We start from the raw sequence: 27,458 nt of genomic DNA, 5'->3' as shown, positions 1-27,458 counted from the left end.
GGGTAACAGTCTATCCAGGAGATCTGGATTCAGGGCCCTCGCTCCTGGGCTAACGGGTGCTGGGGAAGTTTCTCCATCCCAGGGTTTGAGCAGCACTTCAGGTTGGTTGAGCAACACCTCTGGACAACCGAAGAGCAGCGCTGGTGGAGAGTATTGCTAGCTTTGCTCAGTTGCTGGGGTGACTAGAAAATGTCTCCCCATCAAGGGCTTTAAAGGAGAGGAAAGGTAATGGTTGGGGGGGGGTGAAGAAATCTCACAGGGCAGCCTGTCTCACCCCAAAGTCATCCACCTTTGCCTTGCTCTGAAATACAGAGATGCATATTTGAGTAACTACAACAGACTAAACCAAATAATTTAAACCGGTTAAAGAGTCAGAACATTTTCCTCACACTAAGTGAATAATTTATGGCCAGAGCTACCAAAAAAAAAAGCCCTCTCCAGTCCTCTACCACAGGAAAATGTACCCAGAATAAAAGATCACATTTCAGGCTCATAAATAAATGAAAAACAAAACCTACAGTAAACAGAGAGGAAAGCATTTTTCCCTGGGCTTTCCAACATTGCTGCAGAAAAGCCGTGCAGCCGACCCGCACTGCTCTAGGCACCTACATGAAGAGCATACCATGGCCGCTTAAATCAAGGGAAGGTTCTCTGTGTCATAAAGTCATAAAATGACCTTCCCACCACCCCCCATTCCCTGCCATCCACCAGCCCGGTTCGAACTCTGGAACTTTAGAACCAGGGCACACATTTCAGCCACGTGAGTTAAAAGAGGAACTCCTTCAGCTGGCAGCACTGGCAGGCTATCATCCTCTATGCAGACTAGCCACTGGAGGGGGGCATAAATACTTTATTGAGTGCTACACTAAGCAGCACAAGTTGAGTTAGGCAGTATGGGAGCTAGAGAGCCACAGGGATGTTTCCCATGTCCAGCAACCTAAGTAAAGAACCCCCTTTACATTCATTACAGCCCAGCCTGTCTCTTCTCCTCTGTAGGGGAATTACAGAGAGATGGGCATGGTGTGGCAGGAGTGCTGTACTGTGCATGTCTGATGTATGGCTGGGCGGGAAACAGAGACACCAGAAAGGTGTGGGAGGGAGGGCTAGAGGAGAAAGTTCGGAGCACTGAGGTCTTAATGGCCGCCATGAAAGCCTGGCCCAGGATCTCTCCGCTGAGGAGTCACCTTCTCCAGAAAGGCTGAAGGCCTCCATGACGAGGCAAGTGAGTTAATGAAGCGCAAGGACACCATGTGTTCTCTGCATAGTGCCAGAACGCCAGCTGCAAATGAGGCCATGCTGCCCATCGCATCCTGCAGAGCCTGAAGGGGAAGCCAGACAGCAAACCACATCCCTGACAGCCACTCGGACAGTTCCAGAGTCGCAGCAAGTCTGGCCCGCCGGGACCGGTGCAGAGAAAGGCCGGAGGCGAACGGGGGCAGCCGCCAGTGGAGTTCTCACCAGGAAAAACCAGAAAGGCAGCACAATGGTTTATATTACTGCAGTAACGGAACCTGTCCTTGATACGCTGAGGGACGTATCCGTCCCTCAGCGTATCAAGGACAGGTTCTGTTACTCACCCCGTTCCTACTGCACACCCAGTGCACCGACTCACCCCGTTCCTACTGCACACCCAGACCCCGTCCTCACTGCAGAGCAGGGTCTGACCCCGGGAGGGGGCCGGCTGTACCTCACACCCTGCTAGCACACCGACGCCCCCTGCAGGGGAAGCATTCCGATCGCTCTGCCCACAGACCGACCCCACCCTCCTCGCATGAAAGAGAGGCCTCCCACCCAGGAGCTCTGATCTCCTCTGTTCCCAGCTCCCACTGGGGACACAGAGCGAGCGTGTCACTTCTCCAGGGGTGTCTCTACTGTAATCACGGGCTGACCCAGCCAACCAAACTCTAACTAGCGCGGGTACCAGAGCAGGGAAGCCAAGGCCACACATGTTTCAGCATGGCCTGTACAAGCCAACCGGGAACTCTGGGTAATTACTTGGGGAGCAGCCTGCTCTGAAGAGCATATTGCTCCAATACCCAAAGTAGCTAGATTACAGCTAGCTCGGGTACGTGTGTGGAAGCTGCAATCACCCGTGGTAACTGCAGCACCGGTAGGAGCCAGAAATCCTTTGAAGCACCATGGGAATTGGAGCGGGGTTCGGGGATCTGGAGTCGTGAGGTGAAGAAAGGTTAAGAACGGAGCTGGTTGAAAACTTTGGACCACTTGTTGGGGAGTTTTTCAGTAGGAAAATGCGGATCCATCTAAACCAAAACTTTTCTGCCATTTTGAAGGATTTCTTGACATGAAAAACACGGACGTTTCAAAACTGTCCAAATGTTTATTTTTACATTTTCTAAATGAAAACTTACAGTTTTCTGGTTCAAAATGACGTTTGGTTTGGAAATTGAAGCAAATTATATCTCTGTTAAAAACGAAAACTTTTAAATGGTCGAAGTTGAAACAAAAAGTGTTTCAAACTTATTGAAACAAAACATTTCAATGGACCAGAGCCAAAGTTTTATTCGGATTTTTGGTTTGCAAAAATTTAAGATTTCGACATTTCATCCCGAGTCAGTAAATAGCCAGATGCTGATGCATGAGGGACCGTGTGACTTCTCTGGGCGTTAATGTTCTGCCACGGGGTTATTAGCAGCTGGGCACCAACTGTATGTGTGGTAACGTACAAGGCCCACAATGCAGAGTAACCAGGAACCTATATCAGTGCATACTCACAATGAAGAGCAACATCGCCCCCTGCTGTTGAGTATAAAACTACCCCTACTGACAAGTTCTAAGAGCAGGGTCACAACCAGTCAAATTCTAGAACGTTTGCGCAGGGGTGTGGGGGGCATGACAAACAGTGCCACGAACCAAACCATACTGTCAGGCCATATTATATTATGCTTTGAAATCCATATAAACATGCTACATTATACATGCTAATTCTCACACCATTATTCTAAAACAAACACACACTTTCCCCCAGTCTGTCTGAAGCCATCTCCCCAGCCAATCGATTCCAGTGGAATTATGTGGCATGTCCCTGTTTCCCCCCCTTTATTTCTATAGGTCAAAGATTGGCAATTGTGCAACACAGAGGAAATCCAATGACGTGAATTTTGGGTGATCAGAAATCCATTTTGCCCCCAAACAACAAAAAGATTTGCACAAAATCTGAATTTCATTTACCCGTAACTCCCGTTCCTACACACGGCTTCGTCCGTGGGGATCATAACTTTAAGGACTAACATTATAGGCCTGATCCTGAGAGGTGCTAGGTGCCCTCAGCTACTGCCAACTTCAAGAAGAGGTGAAAGTGCTCATCGAGTTGGAAGGGACAATCAGCACCAATCAGGATCAGGCCCAGAATGAATCAGATTTGAGACATGGGCCAACCTCATTCACAACCACCATCACCCCAAATGCCTGTTACAATCTGAGGCACATCCTCTCAGGGCGGCCGCTGTCTCCCTCACCAAGCTATGGAGGGACTTTGTGACACCTCAAAGTTTATGTTTCCCCATGTGGTCAAGTGAGCAGAGCGCCCCAGCAGAGCCCTATGCAGCCCCTCCCGGCTTGCCACAGGCTCGTGCATTGGCCTCTGGAAAGCAACGGTCTCCGTACTCACGACCAGTTCAATGGTACAGGAGGAGGAAGTGTGACATCACTCCAAAGGGGGGGTTCCTACCTCGGGGTCTGCTCCTGCGTTTCCGCCTCCCCATCGACGTGCTGCGCAGGGCCGGCTGGAGCTGGCCGATCTCAATGGGCGTGTTGGTGCGGAAACTCTCCTTGAACTTCTGCATCAAGGACTCCACCGTCTCCTGCGTCGCCTCAGCAGCTACAACGTGGGCAAGGGGGTGAAGGTTAAAAGACGTGCGGACATCGAGCGCTGAGGCACTTCCTAAACAGCGCCGGCCACTGGGGCACCCACCCACCCGGAGCCGAGGCAATGGGCTGCACTGGTCATTTGGAAACAAAAGCTCAGATCTGTCAAGTCGCCTCATGCCAGTCAGGCGACAGGGCTTCCCAGTGCAGACAAGGGGCATGAGACTGAAACCCTTTCAGTCATTTCAGGCCATTCACTGCACTTCTCAGGCACACACCTGCATTGTGAGAGTCCTGCAGCCATATTGCCCAGCAGGGCTGCAGGACACTTCCAATGCGCCTGACTCCAGAGAGCGTGCCTGCTGCAAAGGAACAGCTCATGCCCCCATCTGGGCCCACCCAGTTCTGCAGGCGGGGTGTCATCATGGCCCCACCTTCTACCCACCATTTTGGGAGTGCCGTTAAGTTCCTGGAGGACAGGTCGATCAATGGCTATTAGCCAGGATGGGCAGGGATGGTGTCCCTAACCTCTGCCAGGGGATCGGCAACAGGGCATGGATCACTTGATGATTACCTGTTCTGTTCATTCCCTCTGAAGCACCTGGCATTGACCACTGTCAGAAGACAGGATACTGGGATAGAGGGACCTTTGGTCTGGCCCAGAATGGCCATCCTTCAGCACCAACCTTGTGGATACCTGGCATTCCCCTGAGCGCAAGGACCAGATTGTACCTATTCCATGATCAGAGGAGCGAGGGAAAGGGAAAGTTTCTTTGTGCTGCCCTCCCCACTTGTGCTGGGCACAATCCTGCCTGGTTTGTAAGTGTCTTTACACTCTCCCAGACCATGAACTCTTCTAACACCGGCCATTGATAGTACAGTCGTAGGAAGCCCTAAGTGAGACTGCACTTTCCCGGGCTCAGCCGAGGGAACTTCCAGATGAACCGAAGATGTGCAAGCTTTTCGAGAGAAGCAGGGCCTAGCTACACATAAAGCCGGGGCTGATTTGTAGATTTGCAAAGCGATGAGATGTTCACCGCTTCAAGCCAAGTGGAACACAGGGATTTTGCCCACGTTTCACATTGAGGTTCTAGGTTCTTTTGAACTGACGCTCATGAGGGACCAGCAGGGTCAGATCCCAGCCTAGACACGCATGTGCAGCAAACCCAAACCCAAAGCTAAGTTCTGTACATTTTCTACTGGCCCACCAGGAGCAACAACGGCTTCCCAAACCGAACAGGCACCAGCAGAAAATCCCCTCCTTCCAAATTCCATCGGGGAGCGACAGCGGCTGAGCGTGGAAAACAGGGTCCTGCCATGCCACACGCCGAGGGAACATTTCTCTGTATTTAAAGGACCGTTGCCCTTTTTCACATACACACACACCTAAGAAGTCGCAATGTAAAGAAATTAGAATTGCTCCATCTAATGCACCAGCAAGTCATGCCTGCAGAGAAGCGGGCAAGTATGGGAAATAATGCAACCACTAGCACACAAGCATGGTGAATTCCAGTACCAAGCCAGCCTTGTGCAGGCCTCTTCAACGGCTACAGAGTCACCCAGATTTGGGCAAGTTGTTTGTTCCCTGATATTTCCTTAAATATGCTCATCAGCAGAACAGAGGCCTCAGCTCCTGCGTCCATTTTGAATTTCACATCGTCTTCTTGTTATCAGTTCCACAAGCCATCCAAACCCCAGGGTTCTGGCCTGCTTTGGAGTTGGCACAGGTCACCAGCCCTAGGAATAAACTGCCCATAGACAGCTCCCATGCAGGACATTTCCCTTGCCCTCTTCTAGACACTTGGGGGGCTCCTTTGCATTAAAGGCTGCACCACCATCCTTGCCATCTGCTGGGCAACTCACTGGGCCATGCACACACCCAGTGTTGGCCCACCTCACCCAAGCCCCGGTTGGCTCACTCTTTAGGCTTTGTTTCGGTCCTTCCTGGCTTTGCGTTCTTCCATTCGCTATGACGTGCAATATCGTCTCTATCGTAGTGCCCTCCTCAGGGTCTGGATTTGGACACTCACTGCCTGTCCCGCATGGCATATGGCTGGGCTAATGCCAGGCAGAAGTGCTTCTCCTAGAACAGCTCTGCCAATCAAACGTCATATCCTGACCCGCAGCACCCCAACACCTTCCTTCACCCCCCACCCAGCTCTGCCGATCAAACATCCATCCTGACCCGCAGCACCCCGACTCTCTCCTTCACCCCCCCACCCAGCTCTGCCGATCAAACATCCATCCTGACTCACAGCACCCCGACTCTCTCCTTCACCCCCCCACCCAGCTCTGCCAATCAAACATCCATCCTGACTCACAGCACCCCGACTCTCTCCTTCACCCCCCCACCCAGCTCTGCCAATCAAACATCCATCCTGACTCACAGCACCCCGACTCTCTCCTTCACCCCCCCACCCAGCTCTGTCGATCCCCTGCGTTTCTGTAGCCACGCTCCTCTCCTAAGCAGAGGGTCCCAGTCGTGCTGCGTTCTGCTGAAGGGTGCAGCGGTTTGGCACTGCGGACACATGTCAGCTGGGGAAGTGGATTGGCGAAGCTCATTCGCGCTAGTGCTTTCGAGTGTATACTGGGCGGCCGGGATTAAAAGGCTAACGCATTAACCCGCTGCTCTTCCCCGGCACTGAGATGCATCAGATATGTATTTTCATTGGAAATACTCTGGCACCCGGGGTGCTTGGGATCTGTAACTGCCATGGGCCATGGACTCCAATTCTCTTGCCAGCATGGGGCAGAGTCCATTTTAACAGGGAATAGGAGGGCGCTCATGCAGGACGAGGAGCCTGTGAACCCAGCCAAGGATTCAGCTTAAACGCTGAGACTCCTGTGGACAGAGAGAGAGAGAGAGAGAGAGAGAGAGAAGGCTCCAAAAATTACACGCACGGGGGATGGGAGGGAGGGGAATGAGGATGCATGTGACATTTATGCCAGGGTCCTTTTCCCCTGCTTGCAGGGCACTCTCGCCCAAGCTGTACATGCACCCAAACCAGCCCGTGACAGGTCCCTTGAGCCATACATGTTTGCACTGGCATCCACAACATGTTCAAGGAGCAGAGGGCAATTCCCCAGGAAGCAAGAGCTTGTGAGTGGAGGATGTGGGCAGGAGGGAGGAGGAGGGGGTGGAGGAAGAGGGAAGGAGGGTCTAGAAGTGATTGGGAAGGAGATAAAGTATCTGGGCACTTTCAGTCCAGTCCCGTGTGGCGACAGGTCCCTCTCCCTTGGGCTCGGATGTAATCAGGGTCTGCTCTGCCCTTCCGTTGCTGGCAGTATAATTTCACACGCAGCAGGGTGACAGCACTGTTCCTAATACCATTAGCTGCTGGACATGTTGATGATTCCCTGTTCCTTTGAAGAGGTTTCACCGGAGCCAGAGATAACGCACCCGAAACTTCCAAATACCAACCTTCTAAAGAGCTCCCATTCCGGAGCAGGCTTATCAATGCAGACAGCTGCAGCTCCGGGATGGGATGAGACCCAGCAGGCAGGGGCTGCTGTCTCTGAGGGAGGCGGGATTGCCAATCGGCAAGCAGCCCCAGCATTAGAGCTCCGAGACATCAGTCTCGATGGAAAGGCCGTGTCTGTTACAGGCCAGTGCTGGGCTGTTAATACAAGCAAGCAACCACACGAGCGTGCGAGCCCTTCCCTTGCTTTGACTCCCAAGAACCCTGATGAGGAGCCCCGAGCCAGCAGACACGGTGACCTAGGGTGACCAGATGTCCTGATTTTATAGGGACAGTCCTGATTTTTGGGTCTTTTTCTTATATAGGCTCCTATTACCCCCCACCCCCGTCCCGATTTTTCACACTTGCTGTCTGGTCACCCTGGACCCTCCCTCCCTGCCGATATTATCCTATCACAGGGAAATCTGCTTTCATGCCCTCCCTCCCCCAAAGGCAGTGCTCCATCTATGTGGGCCTTCCACCAAGGTTTCCAGCACAGGTCTGTTTAAGCTGCGCTAAAAGGCTTTCAATCCTTTGCAAGACCCCTCCCCACCCCCACTTGCTCCAGCCCCCGAGGTACCGCAGTTGAAGATGCCTGACATCAGCAAACCCTCAAAGCATCTCCCATGCGTTCCAGGGGGTGCCCCCCCTAGGGTGACCAGATGGGATGAAGAAAATATCGGGACACATGGGGGGGGGGGGGGTGGAATCCCGCCAGCGGAGCAAAAAAAGAAGAAGAAAAAAAAAAGCGGAGTCCCGCTGGCATAGCAAAAAAAAGCGCAGAGTCCCGGAGTCCCGCCAGCAGAGGGAAAAAAAACAACAAACAAAAAAAACCCAGGAGTGCAAAATATTGGGACAAATTGCATCCCGACCAAACATTGATCGGGACGCGGGACAAACGCCTAAAAATTGGGACAGTCCCGATTTTATCGGGACGTCTGGTCACCCTAGACCTCCCCCCCCAGCTACTGCCTTGGCTGCATGCTCAATGCTGTCAGTATTAGCAGAGATCTGTATGCACAAGGGCTAGCTGCACTATGCACTGGGCAACCTCAAGTTCCTCTCCAGGGCCCTGAAGAGGGTTTGGGTGAATGTAGGAGGCCTTTTCCCACTCCTGTCTGGAAGCTGCAGGACTCTCTTGCGAGCAGCAGCAGATGAGCTGGGAAGGGTTACACACACACACACACACACACACACACACACACACACACACACTCTCTCTCTCTCTCTCGCTGGCAGTGTCCCACTAGCCTGGGAGGAAAGCTTTCAAGTCCTGGATGCACATCAGGCATTGCACCACGGTGCTGCACCAAATACAGTTTAAAATGAGACGCATCAAGGCGCAATGATGCAATAGGTCAGAGTAGAGAAGGTTTAGGGCTCCCCTTTCAAGGGACCCCGGACATCTCTGCTGCGGTGTTCGTGTAAGCAGGGGAAGGGAGAAGGGACGGTGCCCATTTCCAGGGGCATGGGCCAAGGAGAGGCACTGCAGGTGGGTAATACCGGATGGGAATACACAGGCCACAGCAAACTGTGAAGGGGCGGGACATTATCCTGCTTTCCCAAGTGATTCAGTTGCTTGGTCTGAGTTCTCACCTCCTCTTGCAGCTGCCTGGGGACTGAGACTGCTGCAGCAAAGCCTCCCTGTGAACAGATGGCAATTTCTTCGAACCTTGGGGCTGTGTAGTATGTAACATGCGCGAGTAGTACAGCGATCTTAGGAACTGCGGGGAGAAGGCTTATTTCTTGGAAGGAGGCCGGGCGAGAGATTAGAGGGGGTTTAGATGAGACATGAGAGGGACTCTTCAGCTCGCTAAGTATTGTAAAGGTCATGGCCCTTCCACGTCCTTTGTTCAGCTGACAGGCATGATCAGTGAGGCCGTGATTGTGCCCCATCTAGGCACTGTACAGGCGCATCAATCCAGAGGCATCTGTTCGAATGTCTATCATTGGAGTGGATGCCAAGTGCAGGGAGGTGTTATCCTCACAGAAGGAAAATCCCAGCTGTCGACTATTTGCAAAATGACCCCTCCCCTACCACATTCACTCATCTGTCTGGGTCTGGGAGGGGGAAGAATCCCAGTGCTCAAAGATCATCTCCACTCTGGTATCTTGCACATTTCAAGGAGCAGGCAGCCAGCCTCTCCCCCCACCCCCCGGAGCACTGCAAGGCAAAGCAATTGCTTGTATGGGCTCAACAGATGGAGTTTGATCTAAGTAGTGTGGCAGACCAAAAAAAACAACCACCACCACCCTCTAATTGACAAGTGAGGAATTGTTGCACTTAATCTGAATAAATCAGCCAGGCGCCTTCGCTCCCTGCCAGCAGAGATGAAGGGAAGGCAGAAGAGGCTAGCGAGGCCAAGTGGCACGGCAGAGTGGACCAGTGCCAGGATTCTTTCCCCCACCCTTTTCCAGCAACACCCTACAACTGTCCATGAAACCCACACAGGAGTTTGGCCCCCCTCACAAAATTCACCCAGGCTTGTACCTGTGATGGCAGGGCCGGCCCACAACATTTTGGCACCTGAGGCGGGGAGCTCAAATGACGTCCCCGTGCCCCCTCACTTGGGCCAAAACTTTGAAATTCTGGGTCCTAGTGGCACCCCCCTCAGTCTGGCACCTGAAGCGGCTGCCTCAGTTTGCCTCATGGTAAGGCCAGCCCTGTGGGATGGGCACTATCCTGGCTGTCACACCTGAGACTGAACTGGGGAACCCCAGAGCGAAAGGCATGAGTCTCTACAGCTTGAGCTAAAGAGCCAGGCTCCAGCCAGCTCTGTAACTCTCATGTACCAGGTACAAGGGGTACACACCCAGGAGCGGCGCCAGGGTCCTTCCGTGCTCCCGGTCTTCGGGGCACGTCGGCGGCGGGTCCTGGAGCTAGTGAAGGATCCGCCGCAGAATTGCCACCGAAGACGCAGAGCGCGGAAAGACCCCCCCGCCGCCGAGGGCGGCAAAATGCCGCCCCCCCAAATCCTGGTGCCCTAGGCGACCGCCTAGGTCGCCTAAATGGACGCGCCGGCCCCGTACACACCCTACTGACCAGAGGACAAATATTCAGCCAGATGCCATGCACAGCACACACACAAGCTAGGAATAGGGCCTGTCAATCAGGCAACGTCTATGCAGACATAAAAAGGAGTTAAAACAGGGGCCGTGCAAGCGTCATCTACTTTGGACTTAAGAATAAAGGCCTGCCGCAGCACCTCCGTGTTCAGTCCTTGGATCCCATGCGGTTCTGTCTGGGCATCTCAATTCTGACGCGCGTGACCTCAGTTATTCTTGTCCTGCCCATCTCGACAAGACCAGCCCAGTGACCGCATCCCTAACTATAGTCACAGGCCTCTCCTGACAATTCTCAGTGTTGGCCAAATTAGTTTTAGAATTAAAACCACTGCTCACTAAGTGTGCCAGCTCAACCCCCCTTCAGCTCCATTCCATTTCTGGTTTCTGAGGTGAATGGAACAGTCCTAGAGAGGTTATGCAGCACGTACCCCCTGCTCGTTACCCCGATGGTTTAAAGGCCTAGCCAAGATGTCAATCTTGTATCCATCTGTAACCCCTGGCAACTTAGAGATGGCCACAGGCATCAATGGGAATTACAGACATTTACGGCAATCGAGTCCACACTCACTAAAGAGCCTCTATGCCGTAAATCCAACTCCCAGACAGGTCAAGTCGAAGCCCTACCGTTGAGTCCAGCCTCTCTGCACCATCCTCTCATCTCCTTTGTTGGCTGCTTCCAGTCTTCAGGGCTGACCCTTCTAAAGGAGGTTAGTGGTTCCTTCTACATCCCCATCCCCTCTTCATTTTCCCTCGAGGCTATATTGCAAATGATTTACCCTCCTTCGGGTTACCCCACTCCCACACGTGCCTCATGGGGAACAGTCCACTGCCGTACCCTTTTCTCCAGAGGATGCATTCTACATTTCCTTCTGCTAGCAGAAGGCTCAGCGAGAAAAAAAAATGTTATATGGAGAGGGGGGAAAACAAAAAACAAAAACAAAGAAAAATGCTGAAAAAACACCATTGACAGAATGAAACAAGCTGGGCCTTGGGCAAAAATGCCATGTCACTGAGACAAGAAAGGGGCCAAATTCATCCTCAGTGGAAACTCCAGAGCGGCCAGTAGCGTTCCACCAGGATTTCATTGGACCCATCGTGTTTAACAAATTCCAGCCCATGCACAGGATTAATTTACAGACTTGCAACCAGCAGAGCATGATAGTTGCACTCCATGGGGAGAGAGGCGGGGAGTCACCTCCCCATGTTACTGGAGCCAAAGAAAAATAGTGGGTTTGCACCATTCCTGGCTATGCTGCAGCCACCTCCGTGGACGGCTGAGTCCATTAACTTGATGGCAGGGACATCACACACCTGTCACTTATTAATGAAACCATAAATAATCCTTCCAGACTAATGGGAATTCTTTCCGCTAAATCCAGCCCTTCTGCAGATCCTGAGGGTAAAGCAAAGAGAAGGGTGATCTCAACCCCCCCCCGGCTCACACTGAGACGATGCACGCACACCCCTGCCTCTCCAATACACACATCCAGGGACATGTTCAAAGGCCCAGAACAAGGTTGGACATGCAGCCGCCTTGGGCTGGCAGGACGGTGGCCGGGAGGCAGGATTTGGAAGGAGCAATATTCCAGGCGCCTTTGCACTCTCTTTGCCTGGATTCTGCTACTGAACCTCAACAGTGCCGTGATGCCTTATGGTCTTTTGGGGACAAAGGGATGCCTCACCCAGTGCACTGTGGGGGACTGTCCTCAGTCATCCACTGATGGTGCCCAGTGGGGGGCTCTTTCACTGGCTGGTACGGCCCCCCCATGGCTGAGCACGGCACAGCAGCGTCTTCAAGTGGCACTCGGTCAACAGCTACTCGGAGGCCCCTTTTCATGACTCCGCTCTCGGGCCAGGTCACTTATAGTCCCACCCTTGCCAGGGTCAGAGTCAGTAAAGGGAGACTCCATCCCCAGACATCAGCCCCACCTTAACCCCAATAGTCCTTGTCCGCACACACCCCCCCCTTGCATCAGGGTAGTTTTTTTACATCCCCTCCCTTGAGGCTATTAGGGAACCCCAGGCCCTCCCTCTACTCTGGGTTCCAGCCCACAGACCCTGTATTAAGCAGCCACGGTCTGTTACTGCCATTTCCTACCTTCACCTGCCTCCAGGCCCCCCTTTCACAGAGCGACGCCTTCCAGAGCTTTCTGCCTAGAGATTCTGGCTCCTTCTGCCACTCCCTCCCAGTCTGTGGCTGATGCAGAGTCCCCTCTGGCTCCCTGCAGGCTAGGGCTCCTGCAGCTGTCTGCCAAAGTGCCTTTCCCTGGTAGCTCTCCTGCTCTGTTCCCTGGGAGCATGTCTTCTTAGGAGCCTCCTCTCTCTGGGAGCACCTTCCCCCAACTGAGTTCTGGTGCAGGTGTTCATTAGCCAATTGGCTGCCAACCAGCCACATAGGCAGTTGATTATTTCCAGGTGGGCTGAGATGGGCCCATCCTCCTTAAAGAAGCCCATCAACATATAGACTGGGCTCCGACTCCCCTCTCCCATGACATGCCCCCAAACTCCCAGGCAGAGTTAAGTGCATCTCAGGCACTCTGTAAAGCCATCCCATTGGATCCGCTGGATGCAATGCCCCTGAGTCAATACGAAACTGCCCCAGGACTGCACCTGAGTTGTTGAGCCACATACACATTGGATGGGGACAGGGATTCAGAGAGTATGTCGGGGGCAGGGTGGTCTGGAGAGGGAGATCAGAGACATTTGGATGGAAGATTCCTGTTGAACAGGAGTGAGGGGATCGGTGATGTGCCCTAGGGGAGGAAGTCCCAGTTACCTGAGGGTTGGCAGGGTTCAAGCAGCAGAGCTCCTTGTTTCTCCCTGTGCTGCGCAACACTAAGGCCTGTACAGTACACAGAGCAGCGGCCCCGGGAGCAGATCCAGCCTCTGGAGGCGTTATTTGGCAGCCTGTCGAAGGGCCATGAACAGACTGGCATTCTCTTGCATTCTTACGGTGCACAACTGCTGCATGGCACCAACCACTCTGGGTCCGGCCTGAATGGGAGCAGTCTGACTTTAAACAAATGAATGAATGTAAGCCGCTGGGTAGACACTAAAGATATCCATTGACTTCCTCCGGGTTTGCTTGAAAGGTAATTTTAACTAAGAGAACTGGGAAATAGGAGTCAGGACTCCTGGGTTCTATGCCTCACTTTTCCACTGACCTGCTACGTCAGCTGGACAAGACAATTTCTCTGTGTCTCAATTTTCAGTGTGTAAAACAGAGCTGTGAATCTTAATAGCTGAAGAGCTGCCAACTCTCGTGGTTTTCTCATGCATTTCGTGATATTTGGTGTTTTGCTTAAGGCTGCAAGTCCTGGCACAGTGAGAATCTGTTTTGTTTTTAAAGTAGATTTTAGCCTTCATGGTTACAGAAAATAGCTTAAAAACGACTCAAGTGGGGTTCCTAGGCTCAGAAACTAGAAGGCAAAGGAAAAGGCCCAAAATACGTTTTGGGGGGTTTCTTAAACAAAGCTCATGATTTGCAGACCAAACTCGTAATTTTTGAGTGCGTGGAGTTAGCAGTACTGTTTGTAACGCTCCAAAAGCCTGGGAGAGAAGGTGCTATAGGATGGCACAGTATAATTAGTAAAGTTGGTCAAAAAATGTCATCTAAGCAGTTTTCGGAAAGTGCTTTGACATAACCAAAATGTTTCCTGGAAATATGTTGAATTCGACTACATTTTTGATAAAAAAAAAAGTTTGGAAACCTCTGAAATCAAACTGGAGTATTTTGTTTTCACTTTCTTGTTTCTTTTTGACTCATATTTATATTTAATATTTTATATTTATGCTATTTAATAATTAATGTAATTCACTTGCATGCATTATGTTTACAATCATATTTAATATACACCTCTACCCCGATATAACGCTGTCCTCGGGAGCCAAAAAATCTTACCGCATTATAGGTGAAACCGCGTTATATTGAACTTGCTTTGATCCGCCGGAGTGCGCAGCCCCACCCCCCCGGAGCACTGCTTTACCGCGTTATATCCGAATTCGTGTTGTATCAGATCGCGTTATATCGGGGAGGTGTATATCTATATATAGATACTGTGATTAAGGTATATTATATTATGACATTATTAAAATGTTTCATATTGCTGTCGAGCCAAAGGGGGGGGGGGTCTCAGATACACTTAATGAAGCCACACCAGGTGCTTAAGTATAATTGGTTTTATTGCTAAAGTATAATAAGCTTTTCGGCCTTTACGCGTTACTGAATACGTGCTTTTCAGCAACCAAGCAAGCATCGATGCTTACGCCCCTTCTGCTACAGACAGTCCCGGACCCTCCAGCCTTGTACCTGAGGGCTCGTAGCAGGCACTGCTTCAGGTTGGGGGAATTTCTGGGCACCCACAAGGCCAGGGTCCACAGGTGAGACTGTCTGTCTAAAGCAATTTGCATAGCTGTTTTTTATTTTTATTTTTTAAGGGAGGGCGTGTAGACCCACAAGCAGGAAACACTACTGTTTTCTATTTTCACACAACCTTTTTAGGCCCTCCTTATTTCTTGTCTTGTTTATTTAGTTGAGTGGCTGCAAGCCAGCCCAGCCAGTTAAAGCCAGTTCACTACTAGCTCCCCCCGAACCATTCTGTAACAACTGGCCAAGGTAACTTGCAGTCAGCCCAACAATTGCGAAGATCGTTTAGAAGTTTCCAAATCAAAATATTTCAGAATTTGGATTACATGAAATATTTCAAGAATTGGACTTTTTGTCCCTGTCAGACTGTCTGGAGTGGCTCACAAGTGAGAGTACCAACCTCGGGGCAGACTGCGAAGAAGCAGGGCAAAAACCCCAAACGGGTTGTGAGTTCTAGGCTTAGATTTTACCAACCAAGTTATCAAGTGTGAGCTCCTCAAGCACTGTAACAGCCTTAACATGGAGTGACAGACAGTCCCCTTGGGCACTCTATCTTGGCACCCAGGTAAGCTGCCTTTTTGATGGATGGTCCCTTACACCAAAAATCGCAATAATATTCAGGTTACTCCCAGTCCCAAAGGACCAGTCATTTATCCCAGGTCAATTGTACCTTAGATCCTATATCAAAGACAACACTTGCAACAAAGCGGTGTGTGCCCTTTACGGCTAACCCAGGCTAAGCAGCTGGGGATCCCTTGCTTATGCTTTGCAATTTTTGCTCCTCTGAGTCCAAGTAGCGTTCTTGTCAGGGCTTTTAATCCCTTCCCCAAGAGTTCAAGCTGATGGGACGAGCCCACCTGCACATCTCCTCTCCAGGGATGTGGGGGGAGCAATCAACCAAGTCTTTTGTCCTCTGATGTTCCACAGTGGTTTGTCTGATGTCTATGGGCCTTCCTTTGTTGGGCAGGAGATGACACCTCCTGTGGTAAACTTGTATTTCACACTTGGTAATGCTTCTCCCATGACTATGTGGATTTACAGTTTCAGAGCAAACACGTAAATACTGAAATATACACATATTGTATAATTCTAAATACCTATTTTAACAATTCTAACACACAGGGGAGCCAGACTGGTTTCCAGCCATGCATTTGTCAGCGTTCAGTGAGGTTCATAGAGTTTAAGGCCAGAAGGGACCATCATGATCATCTAGTCTGACCTCCTGCACACTGCAGGCCACAGAACCTCCCCCACCCACTCCTCTAATAGACCGCTGACCTCTGGCTGAGTGACTGAAGTCTTCAAATTGTGATTTAAAGACTACAAGTTACAGAGAATCCACCATTTCCACTAGTTTAAACCTGCAAGTGGCCCCATGCTGCAGAGGAAGATGAAAAACCCACAGGAACTCTGCCAATCTGACCCAGGGGGAAATTTCTTCAAAACCCCAAATCTGGCGATCAGTTAGACCATGACCATGTGGGCAAGACTCACCAGCCAAACACCTGGAAAAGAATTCGCTGTAGTAACTCAAAGCCCTCCCCATCTAGTGTCTTCTCACCAGCTACTGTAGATATTTGCTGCTAGCAATCGCAGATCGGCTGCATGCCGTAGGCAGTCTCATCCTACCATCCCCTTCATAAACTTATCAAGCTCAGTCTTGAAGTGATTTTGTTTTTTTGACCCCACTGCTCCCCTCAGAAGGCTGTTCCAGAACTTCGCTCCTCCGATGGCTAGAAACCTTCATCTAATTTCAAGCTAAACTTGGTCATGGCCAAGCGTAGAGTCCTTGGCATGAGCTGGCACCTGGTCTGCCAGTGTCACAGTTCTGATTTGGGACAAAAATAACATTTGAAATGTTGGAATTTCCCAGAGGGTAGAAATGTCCATTTCTGACTAATTATTAGTTATTAATTAGAGGCTGTTTTCTCAAGCATCAACCATGTTTGGTATTGGTCCTGAAAGGCTGAATGTGGACTGATTTGCACAAGTCCCACCTCTAAATGCAGCAGGCACCCTGCCAAGCAAAGAGCAAGAACTAGAGATCTTACAAACATCCACTAATTAATATGCATAATACTCGGTGCACTCAAGGAAATCCTTTATCCCCATTTTTCAGAAGGAGAAAATGAAGCACAGGGGGGTATGGTCACCCAGTAAGCTAGTGGCAGAACAAACAACAGAATCCAGGAGCCCCAACCCCCGGTCTCCTTTCTCCAACCACTGGACATCTTTATGTTGCTCCTGTCTTCAGCAAGAAAGTACCAAAATCTCAGCAACGTTCTGGTAAAAGTCTCTCGCAATTCTTCAGTGCCATTTTCAATTGCTTTCTTGCACACATGGATGAGCAGATTCCAAAGCACGCAATGATGCTGCTGAATGCACAATGCCGCAAAGCAATCATAAAAAAAGAAAGAAAAGAAAATCCCCTAAACAAAACCAAGGAAAGCTGACCATGTATTGTAGCAACGCACGTGAGAGTGATAGCCTTGGGAAGTAGGTATGGTCTCCAGTCACTTCTTAGATCGGCCAATCGGTTGAGATTATAAACAAGGCATGATCGTGGTCTGTATTCCTCGCTCTTCTCCTACTCCCAGCACTCCAGCCTATCTACCTGAGTCACATAAAATAACAAGGAGACAGAGCGAATCCATCCAGCTTGGAGAAATTCTTCAATGCAAATTATATAGTCATTCCCCTCCAGTTCTGTTACAACAGCCCCATGGCTCCAATATCCCTTCTAAAAACCCTCTACTGCATTTGCAACATTTCTTTTTAAATGTACCCCCCCCCACACACACACACTTTGTTTGGTGTTATAATAGAAAATGGATGCATCTCATTAAAACATATCTATCTACCTTATTTTCATGGTCAATGTCTTTGTTTGTTTGGGGGGGAGGGAGAGACCCTTCATTCAAGATGCTGTCTCCTTTGTGGGAAGCTGAACAAATATATTTTCCTCCTTCATATATTCATAAGACGGTTGCTTCTCGAGCCCGCTCTCCACCCCCCTCATTGTTCTGGGCTCGGAGCCAGCACAGGCCTTATCTAGGACCGGGCAGGAGAAAAGAAACCTTGATACCATCGCGCTTTTTCAGTAGTTTAACAAATCTGAAAAAGTCTCAGTTGCTTTTTAATAAAGCTCGGAGCAGGCGATGGCTGTGCGAAAAGGGAGATGCTCAGAGAGACTGATATCCAACCCCTCCTGTCAGCTCCAGGGCCGGCAGCCTCAGCTGGAACATTTCCCACGCACACCCCGAATTAGGGAAGGGAGTAACGCAGACAGGAACTCTGTGGCGGCAGGGGGGGAGGGGGAATCATAGAATATCATAGAATCATAGAAGATTAGGGTTGGAAGAGACCTCAGGAGGTCATCTAGTCCAACCCCCTGCTCAAAGCAGGACCAATTCCCAACTAAATCATCCCAGCCAGGGCTTTCTCAAGCCTGACCTTAAAAACCTCTAAGGAGGAGCCAACGGATCAAGTAGTCTAAGCCATCCATGACTGGGAAGGACGCTGGCCCTGTTTGTTTGTTTGTTTGTAATGGAAGCACTGTCTAGGGCAGCAGTTCTCTAAGTGGGGTGTGTGGCCCACACATGGGTCTCTTCAAATGCCTTTAGCAGATTCCACCCACTGGCTGAGGGCAGTAAAATGCTTGGGTCACTTGGACTCAGCAGCAGCCAAAGCATGAAAAGGAGACAGCAGCTTGCTTCTAGCCCCGCTCCGCCCCAACTCCACCCTCCTCTGTCCGCCCCTCAGCCCAAGCGCTGTTGTTCCCGGTGGCTGGGGGAGTGGCATTGCAAAGGCGTGTGCAGCTGGCTTCGCACTGTACAGACTATGGACCAAAAAATGGTTGAGAACTACAGGTGTTGGGGACTGGGTCACGGGACCTATTCCTGGTTCGGATACAGACTCGCTGGGTGACCTTGAGCTGTCATGTGCATGGGAGCTCCCTGATGGCCACCTCTGGGCCAGGGACGTAGCCACTGCCCACCCACATAGCATCCATATCACACCCTGACCCTGCTCCCCAGCAGGAGCGGCGGGCGGAGCAGGACAAGCCCCTGCACCCCAACCCCATTTCCCTGGCAGGAGCACGGGGGAGGGGGGAAGAGAAGACTGCAGGCAGAAGGGGTGGGATGGGACTCCCACTTGCCCAGGGTCCCACAAAACCATAATCTCCATCTGTGGCGGGGAGGTGACCCTCCTGTCATTGCCTGCCTATCCGAAAGCCAGGGCCCACCCAGTTTTCCTCTCCTAGCTACACCACAGAGGATCTGGGTGTGCAGGGCCAGGCATTTAGACAATGGGTGGAGGGGGGCGGGGGTTCGAAGCAGAATGTGGGCAGTGCTCACGCTGTACTGGATACCTACGTAATACTGATGGCCCAGGGCTCACCTAGGCAATCAGCTGCTTGGGACTTCCCAAACCTCAGCGCTAGATGATGCTGTAGTCTCCAGCCACTGCAGTTCTCCCGCACTGCTCTACAGTCACTCAGGGCACCGAGCGCCTGTGGCTTGCTGGGATAATACATCAGGCCTCACCAGTGCTTGAAATGATGGGAAAGCTTCCGAAATAGGAGGGGCAGGGTTGGCTTTATTGATTTAAGAGGGGAGGGTGGCCCACTGGTTAGGGCACTAACCTGGAACTCAGACGCAGGATCAATTTCCAGCTCTGCTACAGACTTTCCCGTGTGACTTTGGCCAAGTCACTGGGGCTCTCTGTGCCCCAGCTCCCCTTCTATACAAGAGGGGTCATAGCACCACCCTGCCCCACAGCGGTGTTGGGGAGGAGAAGTACACAGAAGATTGTGAGATGCTCAGATACTAGGGGGAGTCGATAAGTGCCGTAGTCAGATATGGATGTAACTTTTGCACTCTGCATCTAAGTGCTGCAGGAGACGAATGCAAGGCAGGTAGGGGGCTGATTTTTTTTTTCTTCACATTATGGCCAATACGTTCAGAAGCTTGAGCAGGAGCAGGTAGCCCCTCGACGCTCACTGTCCGGAGGCAAGGCCCAGAGAATTTTCAGGGCTGGGCTTTGGCTTGAGCGGGATTGTGCAAGCAGCCACGCACAGTTCCTAGGTGCTGTGGACTGGCTGGAAATGCCCATTGAGACTGGTTTAATGGACCCAGTGCAAGGCTCCATGTGGACACACCCAGTGGGCAATCTACACTGAAGCTGTTAGGTGTAGTTTCCAGCCTGAGTAGACATACCTGTGCTAGCTCTGATCAAGATAGCATGCTAGAAATAGATGTATAGCTGCAGCAGCATGAGCAGCAAGATGGACTAGCCACCATAAGCACAATCCTCTAGCCCCCCTGCGTACAATCTCATCTGAGACCCTAACTACGTACTTGGGCTGCTGTGGCCACCTGTGTATTTTTAGTGCACTAGTTCAATCAAAGCTAGTGCAGGTGTCTACTCAAGCTGGAAATTACACCTTCCAGCTCCAGTGCAAACATACCTTTACATGGGTTTGAACTTGCCTGATAGGGGTTTAGCTTGTACCTAAATTACAGTTAAACCAACACACACCAGGTGCAAATCAACATTTAATTTCAATCAGTGCAAACCCTTATATCTCATCTCTTCCCCCAGCAGTTTCAGCAGAGTGCAAAGGGACATCTGATCTCTCCAGCTCTAAACCAGGGCAGCTCAGTTCTGAGGGCTACAGTCTGATTCAGGGAGCAGCTCTGGGTAGGAGTAGCCCAACTAACCCAGGCCCGGTTGAACAGCAAAACCTGGCTTCATGAGCCACGCCTGGCGCGTTTGGTTCTGGATGGCAAAGCCTGGCTCTCCAGTTCTCTTTACCGATTTTATCCTTTCCATATTTCCACCCCCCGTGTGAAGCCCCATCCTCCTCCTTCCCATGGGGTCCCCCACCCGAGCTGGGGCAGGCAGTAGAAATGCTCAGAAGCCATTCTCACTCCAGCTGTCAATCTTACAGCCCAGCATTGCCCCGGAGACCTAGACATAGGTGACCACAAGAGACCGATTTCCAGACTATTGCAGGGGGAAGGGAGGAGGGAGCCCAGCAGCAGCCGGGGAGTGCGGAAGGAAAGGCTGAAGAGCCGCCCGCCCCTCGGTTACCGGGCGCCCTGACCCGTCTTCATCCTCTCTCCAGTCACGGCGCTCAGCTAATTGCCTCCACTCATGTGTGCAAACTAACCATTGACTGGAAAATGCCACGGAATGTTAATTTCATTTGGAACGGGGTAATTGCAAAGCGCTTCCCTTTCCCCCCCTTTTTTTCTTTCATTGTCGTGAATGAATAAGTGTTGTATTAATAGCACCATTTGCAATTACGGCCACAATCACAGCCCCACCGATGGGCAACTGCCATTATTTCCCCCCCCCCTCCCCCCGCGCACTTTCAGTGTGTTCCTTCCCCCTCCCTTTCTCTCATCGTGGTAATTAAGCTAATGCTGTATAATTATAAATACGTAGGGAAAGATCAAACACTTGAGAGCTGTTGTCCAGCATCCCCTCCCTCAAACCTATGCACTGCGAACACCATTGAAAGCAAGCAGTCAATTCGCTTCTTTGGCCATGATGTCAGGACCTAGCCAGGTTCCCCTGGGATATGCAGCTGTATCCCTGGTCTGGGATGCGCCTTGGCCCAGCCCCACCCATGTCCGGCAGTGAGGAAACTCCCCCCACATGGCACTGTGATGAGGAAGCTCCCTTGCCCCGGGGCTGCCCAGAGGATTCAGGGGGCCTGGGGCAAAGCAATTTCGGGGGCCCCTTCCATAAAAAAAAGTTGCAATACTACAGAATACTATATTCTCGTGGGGGCCCCTGTGGGGCCCGGGGCCTGGGGCAAATTGTCCCACTTGCCCCCCCCTCTGGGCAGCCCTGCCTTGCCCTCCCCCACCAGCACCCACAGGGCACTCTATCCCCCTGCCCTTCCCTCCCACCGCTGGCACCCATGGGGCACTGTGGCGAGGAAGCTCACCCCTTAGCTGGCACCCTCACTAGCACTGAGAGGGCACTCCCATGAGGAAGCTCACAGCATCAGTCCCCTTGGCTGCTATGGCCATGAGGAAGCCCACACAAATCTTGTTAGAGCACCTTTTAGCATGCGCAGCCAGATAGCAGGAGCAAAGAGCCAGGACGGCTAACGGTGCCGTCCCTCAGCAGCCGCCAGCGCTCCTCAAGTTATAAAATAATTGAAAAGTTAAATAAAAACACTCTGGAGGAAGCTTCCTTATTTGGCGCTAATGGGCTCACGGCAAAATCCCGAGCCTAATGTTCCGTGGAGCGGGGAGAGAGAGATCAATAATCTCCAAGTGAGAACAGTGGCGCTGCCTCCGCCCCACCCCTCCTGGGTAGCCAGCAAAGGTTATTAATGACAGCGCTTGAAAAGGAGAACGGAACATCTTCATAAAACGCATGCAGGGAATGAGGGCCCCTAGGCCCTACGGAGACAGAGAGAAAAGTCCCACCTCTGCCCCTGCAGAACGCGCTCTTGATCCCCTAGGGCACGAGGTGGCCAGCACTAGAGACTTTCAGCATCCTCAGGAGGTGAGGGAACGTGCTCTTCCCATTGACCAGTGCTGGCTGAGGAAAGGGTTGGGCCGGCCATACCAGAGCCTGCTCTGTGCCAGAGCAGAACCTCTCCAACCCAGGGAACCAGCCGTCCTTCCTAGAGCTTATCCAGACCTCTGGCGGGATCTTTAGCTCAGGGTCTTTTTTAACATATCTGGGGGCCCCTAAGGTGGAGTGGAGTCTCATTGTCAGCCGCCTCCCTACACGCAGCTGTTGGAAGTCATGAAAGGATGACTCCGGGGAAGGGGTGCGAAATGGAAAGGAAGGGCCCGAAGGAGAGGAGGGGAGGGGAGCTCAGGGAGGGCAGCTCCTGCAGTAGCAGCCCAGAGGTCCTTCGCCCCATGCGAGGGACTGACTCAGAGGGGAGAAGTCCACCTACCAGATCCCCATTTCAGCACTGTCCAAGGAGAGCCAACAGGACGGTTCTGGAAAGGCATCACGTTGCCGGAGTCAGACGATGGCAGAGCTCGAAAGCCTGCATCTCTGTTCTGTGGAATCCCACCATGGTGCCGATCTAGGCAGCTGTCTGCAGCCCTCTGGCAGATGCTGCCCATGGTGCCCATTCACCCCAGGAGATGCCAGGAGAGCAAACAGACTGGTTGGGGACAAGAATGCAAACCTAAAGCGGGCCTATGCCAGACGGAAGGTGGCACTGCAGTTGCAAACCCCTGGGCTGGAGCTCAGATGCTTGTCACTCTGGAAGGATCAGCCTGTCTGCTTTGATAGCCGTGAGTGATGCTTCTTTCTGCCACAGCCCAGGGAGTGCACTTCCCCCACCGAGGGGCACATGCCCCGTCTCTGCCCTGCTACAGAAGGTGGATGCGTGGTGGGGAGACGACAGATCCTTGTCTTGCTGTGAGACCTTTGGGGCTGCTACCAGGCCTTGACCAGTCATCACTGTCTCCAAACCGTGTTACGCAGGAGGTCGGACTCAATGATCATAATGGTCCCTCTAGCTTTACAATCTATTAATATGAATCAGCAGCTTGATCACAGCCATTTGGTTCCTGCCGCTTGGCCTAAATCCACAGAGTGAACATGCACCTAATCGGTTTTGATGTGGTTAACAGACAGTTCACAAAGTGAGAACGTCTATCCGCCACCCGCTGTAATGCAGCCTGACCTTAGCATCCCTCCCTCTCCACCCCCCAGGACACCTCCCACATGCTCATCCCCTCTCGGGCTCCTTCACCTTTCTCCCCAGCGCGCTGCAAAACATTTGCAACACCGCCACCACCCTGCTTTCTGCTCCAGAGAGCCTGGCATGGCTCCCCCTGGGGCGATAGTCAAGCCAGGATGAGCAGGCACAGGGGCTCCCCAGCAGTTTGTCCTTTTTGCCAACAAGTTTGCTCTTCGGTTTTTCATTTTTCCTTGCCCAGCTGGCAAACAAATGCCAGCCCCTGGGCATCTGCCCTGTGGAAGCCTGTGCCACACGTTGAGGAGGCAGCTGAGAATGGATGAACTCAAGCAAGCCTGTGTGTCAAAAAGGAATGACATTAACTCAAAGAAATACAATGCAAAGTATTATTGTATGCGTTGCCGTAAAACCCAGGAGCCTACATCCCAGACCCCCTATGTTAGGTGCTGTACAAACACACAACAAAATTCTTCACATAAGTTACACAGAGTAAAGCTTCACAAAGAGCATTGCAAAACCTCTTAGTAAAAGCATTAACAATCAGACAAAGAGCTTCCATCTCAACAGTGTACATGGGGCACCGTGTGGAAGGAAGGTTTAGGTACAGAAAATAGGTGGCTTGGTGACCTAAGGAGAGGTGACTTGCGTATTCAGAGGTGGGATTCTTGCTTTGGATATGTCTGGAGATCATATTCCTCCTAGAGTGCAAGTTGGCACGTACCTTCAATATTAAAGCATGGAAAAGAGAGGCTGAATGTCAGGAGAAATCTTCCCTTGATGCTGAGATCTATTCAGTTCCCACAGTGGAAGAACACTTTCCCATAGGAAGTAACAGAAGCCAAATTGTTCTGTATGTTTAAAACCACACTGGGGAAACACGAGTAAACATACAACGGGGAACAATCCTGTATTGGCAGGAAGATGGAACAATAAGTGTTTGTATTTCTAAGTTTATCAGATGCAGTGGGCAAGTGGTTGTAAGAACATGTGGAGCAGAAGTAATGCATTCTCATCCCTCGTCTGTTGTATGTGAAAAGCAGGGAGATCTATTCTGCACTAGCTGAAGCATCAGAGTGGTTTGCCAGGGGAGCTGACTGTAAAGATATGTTACAGGATGGCAGCTCTGTCACTTCCATGCTCGAGACTGCCCTGGCGAGGTCCCCATCTCAGCAGGAAGCACTGTCTCCTGGCCAGTGAAAGCATTTCTGCCTACCACTACAACCTGGGAACCCAGAAGAAGCCAAGATCGGACACGACCTCGACAGGCTGTGGTTACACACACTCACAGGGATGTTACAGACCCCGGGAATTCCTCAAGCGGCTTCCCCCTGCTTGCAAACAGCTGGGTCAAGCAACCAGACCCAGGCTATGTTCTCCCATTGCTGTAGTTAATCCACCGCCCCAAGAGGCAGTAGCTAACGCAGTCTACACCGGGGCTTAGGTTGCCATAGCTGCATCTCTCAGGGTGGACACAGCTATGCTGATCTAGTTTTCACCCAGGTCTCTTTCTCAGGCTGTGAGAGGAAGGAAGCCACTGTCTCCAGGTTTACCAGAAGAAGCCAGATCTAAGCAGCGTCAGCCACACTGCGTCTCGCAATGCCTTACAACCTAATACACAGAGCAAGAGGGGCATCAGACTTGAACCCTGTGGCACCCTATAAGGATGACTCGCTGCCCTGGTGAATGGAGTCAAGTTTTAGCAATGCTCTCCGCCCTCGCAGGTCCTTCACGTAGGTCACTGCCTCAGGATAAATGCCATCAAAAGCTGCCGATAGATCTAACATCATCAACGCAGGCGCTTGTCCTCGATCCATCATCCTTACGAGTTAACTGACAAGACGGGCGCAGAACCAGTCCTACACCCAAGTGAAATGTGACTGACAGGAGGAGGAGGAGGAGGAGAAGGAAAGGGAGCAAAGCAGATACTGCTGGAATTGGCATGGCCACTCCCTTCACCATAACCTTCCCCCTAAGAAAGGCTGCTCGCAAGACTGTTTCTGAAGCCAGGGGCAGACCACAGGGAGGGGGGTTTGAGTTCCTGGCAACATAACCCCCTAAGAGAAGCACTTAGAGAGTGAAAAGGACCCATCCTTGCTCACCCCCCAGGCTGAAGTGCCTGAACTCCACCCCAAGGCACAACATCTACATAGCTATTTTTAGCATCCTAGCATGAGCCCCTGCAATATAAGTTTCTGGGCTTGCTCCCAGATGCAATGTAGACGTATCCAAAGGGGGACAGAAAATACCCTGTGGGAATAAACAGCTGCCTTTCTTTGCGTCAGGGAAAGAACATCTCTACGCCAATCCTGGTCAACACTCCACCTACGACCTAGCTAGCAGCAGCGACGGGGCCATAAATAATGTAAATGCTTTATCAAACATTCATAGTTATGTACAAAGCAATGAACAATGCCAGCCTGGGATTTATATTTATATGGTTCCTGACGGCTTGTTTTCTTTGGATAGCCAACATTTCACAGCTTATCATCCATGTAGTTCTGATTTTGCTTGGATGAAAAGCATTTCAGACACCAAGGGAATTCATTGTTATCTCACACGAAACCACCACGGCCTCCCAACCAGCAGCCAGGGTCTGACATGACCCCCCCACCACCACAGACCCCGAGTTAAACGAGCTGCTGATTCCATTGGCAAGAAGGTTACGCCGCTTCAGTTTACACACGGAACCTTCTCTTCAGACTCAATGAATGAGACCTCACGACTGGCGTTCAGGGGACGCCTGCACTTCGAGGTACGGGTGCGAATCCCAGCCTGGGGAGACGTACCCGCGCTAGCTCTGAGCGAGCTGGTGCGCTAGCTGCAGCGGCGTGAGGAGCAAACCACACCGAGTACAATCCGAGCGTCTCATACATACTCAGCTCGGCTAGCCCCTCCCAGCTCCTGTCCCACCGCGGCTACACTCTACTTTTAGCATGCCAGCTCTAGCAGGGGTGTCTCCTCGAGCTGGGAGTCACTCCGCCCACTGGAAGGCGGACATACCCCCCATGCCACGGTGAAACCAGACCAGCCTCGGTCCGCCTGACTCGCAAAGCAGTTGCTTGGAATCATTTACTCTGCGGTAGCAATTACAGGCACAACCAGGTCTAGGTGCTACAGTCAGTAACAGTCCCTGGCACAAAAAACTTCCAGCCTTCCCAGGGCTCTTGGAGTTTTTAATTTGTTACAAGACCTGAAATCAAGAGAGACTCCGGGGCTGAGGAGTTTTGTAAGGACGTTTTCACCTCGCTTTACTGCTCACACCTCATAGGAAGCTGCATGCACTTTAGAAACCAGTCTGATGTCTCTTCAGCCTCCTCCCAAAGCTTCCTAATAGAACTGAAGGTGGAATTTTATACCAGTTTTGCTCAACCAGTGCATCTTTGTGCGTGGACACTCATATCTGTTTGAACCAGGCTTAGGCCTGGTCTACATGCTTGTTACTACACCAGGGAAAGGTCTGGTATTTTTAATTGATACAGTTATGCCAGTGCAACCCTTTGTAAGAATGCCATTATGCTGACACTCAAGAAACCCTGAAAAATATATATTGCTGACTAGTGAAACAGAGCCATTGCCCTCCTGGCTGGTAAAAGCCAACAGAGAATAGCTATGCCCACTGCTAATGGAAACAGCCAATGCCTCCATCCCAGGAGCTCACCTACCAAACTCAAAAAACACAGCCAATGTACCCAAAGTTGTTGTAGGTCCTGTTAAGGTACTGGGGTGGAGGGAGGGGGCAGAACGTTCACTTTAAACTGATCAAGCAAAGGACGCCTGAATTGCTGCTCACGAAGCAATGTCTGGCTAGCTGTTCTGCCTGGAAGGGGAACACATTACAATGGTCCTTTACCCTTCTGTGACCTCCAAGTGATAAGCATCAGCAGCAGTCCGCCTTCCACCTGCTTCTCCCCTCCTCGCTCTCCATGTCAAATACAATTACCGAAGGGCACCAGATAGAGAAGGGAGGTGTGGGGGGGGGGAAAACACACTCCAGGAAATCCAAGCTCTGAGCCGTCTCACAACAGCACCTGCTGAGGGACGCAGCAAGTCC

At 51.4% G+C, this 27,458-nt stretch overlaps 1 protein-coding gene across 1 annotated transcript in view; it reads right to left on the bottom strand.

The window, feature by feature from the left end:
• ASTN2 (astrotactin 2) overlaps positions 1 to 27,458 on the bottom strand; it is a 551,498-nt gene that overhangs the window by 442,610 nt on the left and 81,430 nt on the right. Inside the window, exon 3 of the mRNA XM_065418613.1 lies at positions 3,689 to 3,838. Within this exon, the coding sequence (XP_065274685.1) occupies positions 3,689 to 3,838 (150 nt within the window). The remainder of the gene's footprint in view (positions 1 to 3,688; positions 3,839 to 27,458) is intronic.

This window comes from Emys orbicularis, chromosome 18 (genome assembly GCF_028017835.1).
Source record: "Emys orbicularis isolate rEmyOrb1 chromosome 18, rEmyOrb1.hap1, whole genome shotgun sequence".
Taxonomy (NCBI): domain Eukaryota; kingdom Metazoa; phylum Chordata; order Testudines; family Emydidae; genus Emys; species Emys orbicularis.
The sequence above is the reverse complement of the archived record's forward strand: the minus strand, read 5'-3'. Positions and strand labels throughout refer to the sequence as shown.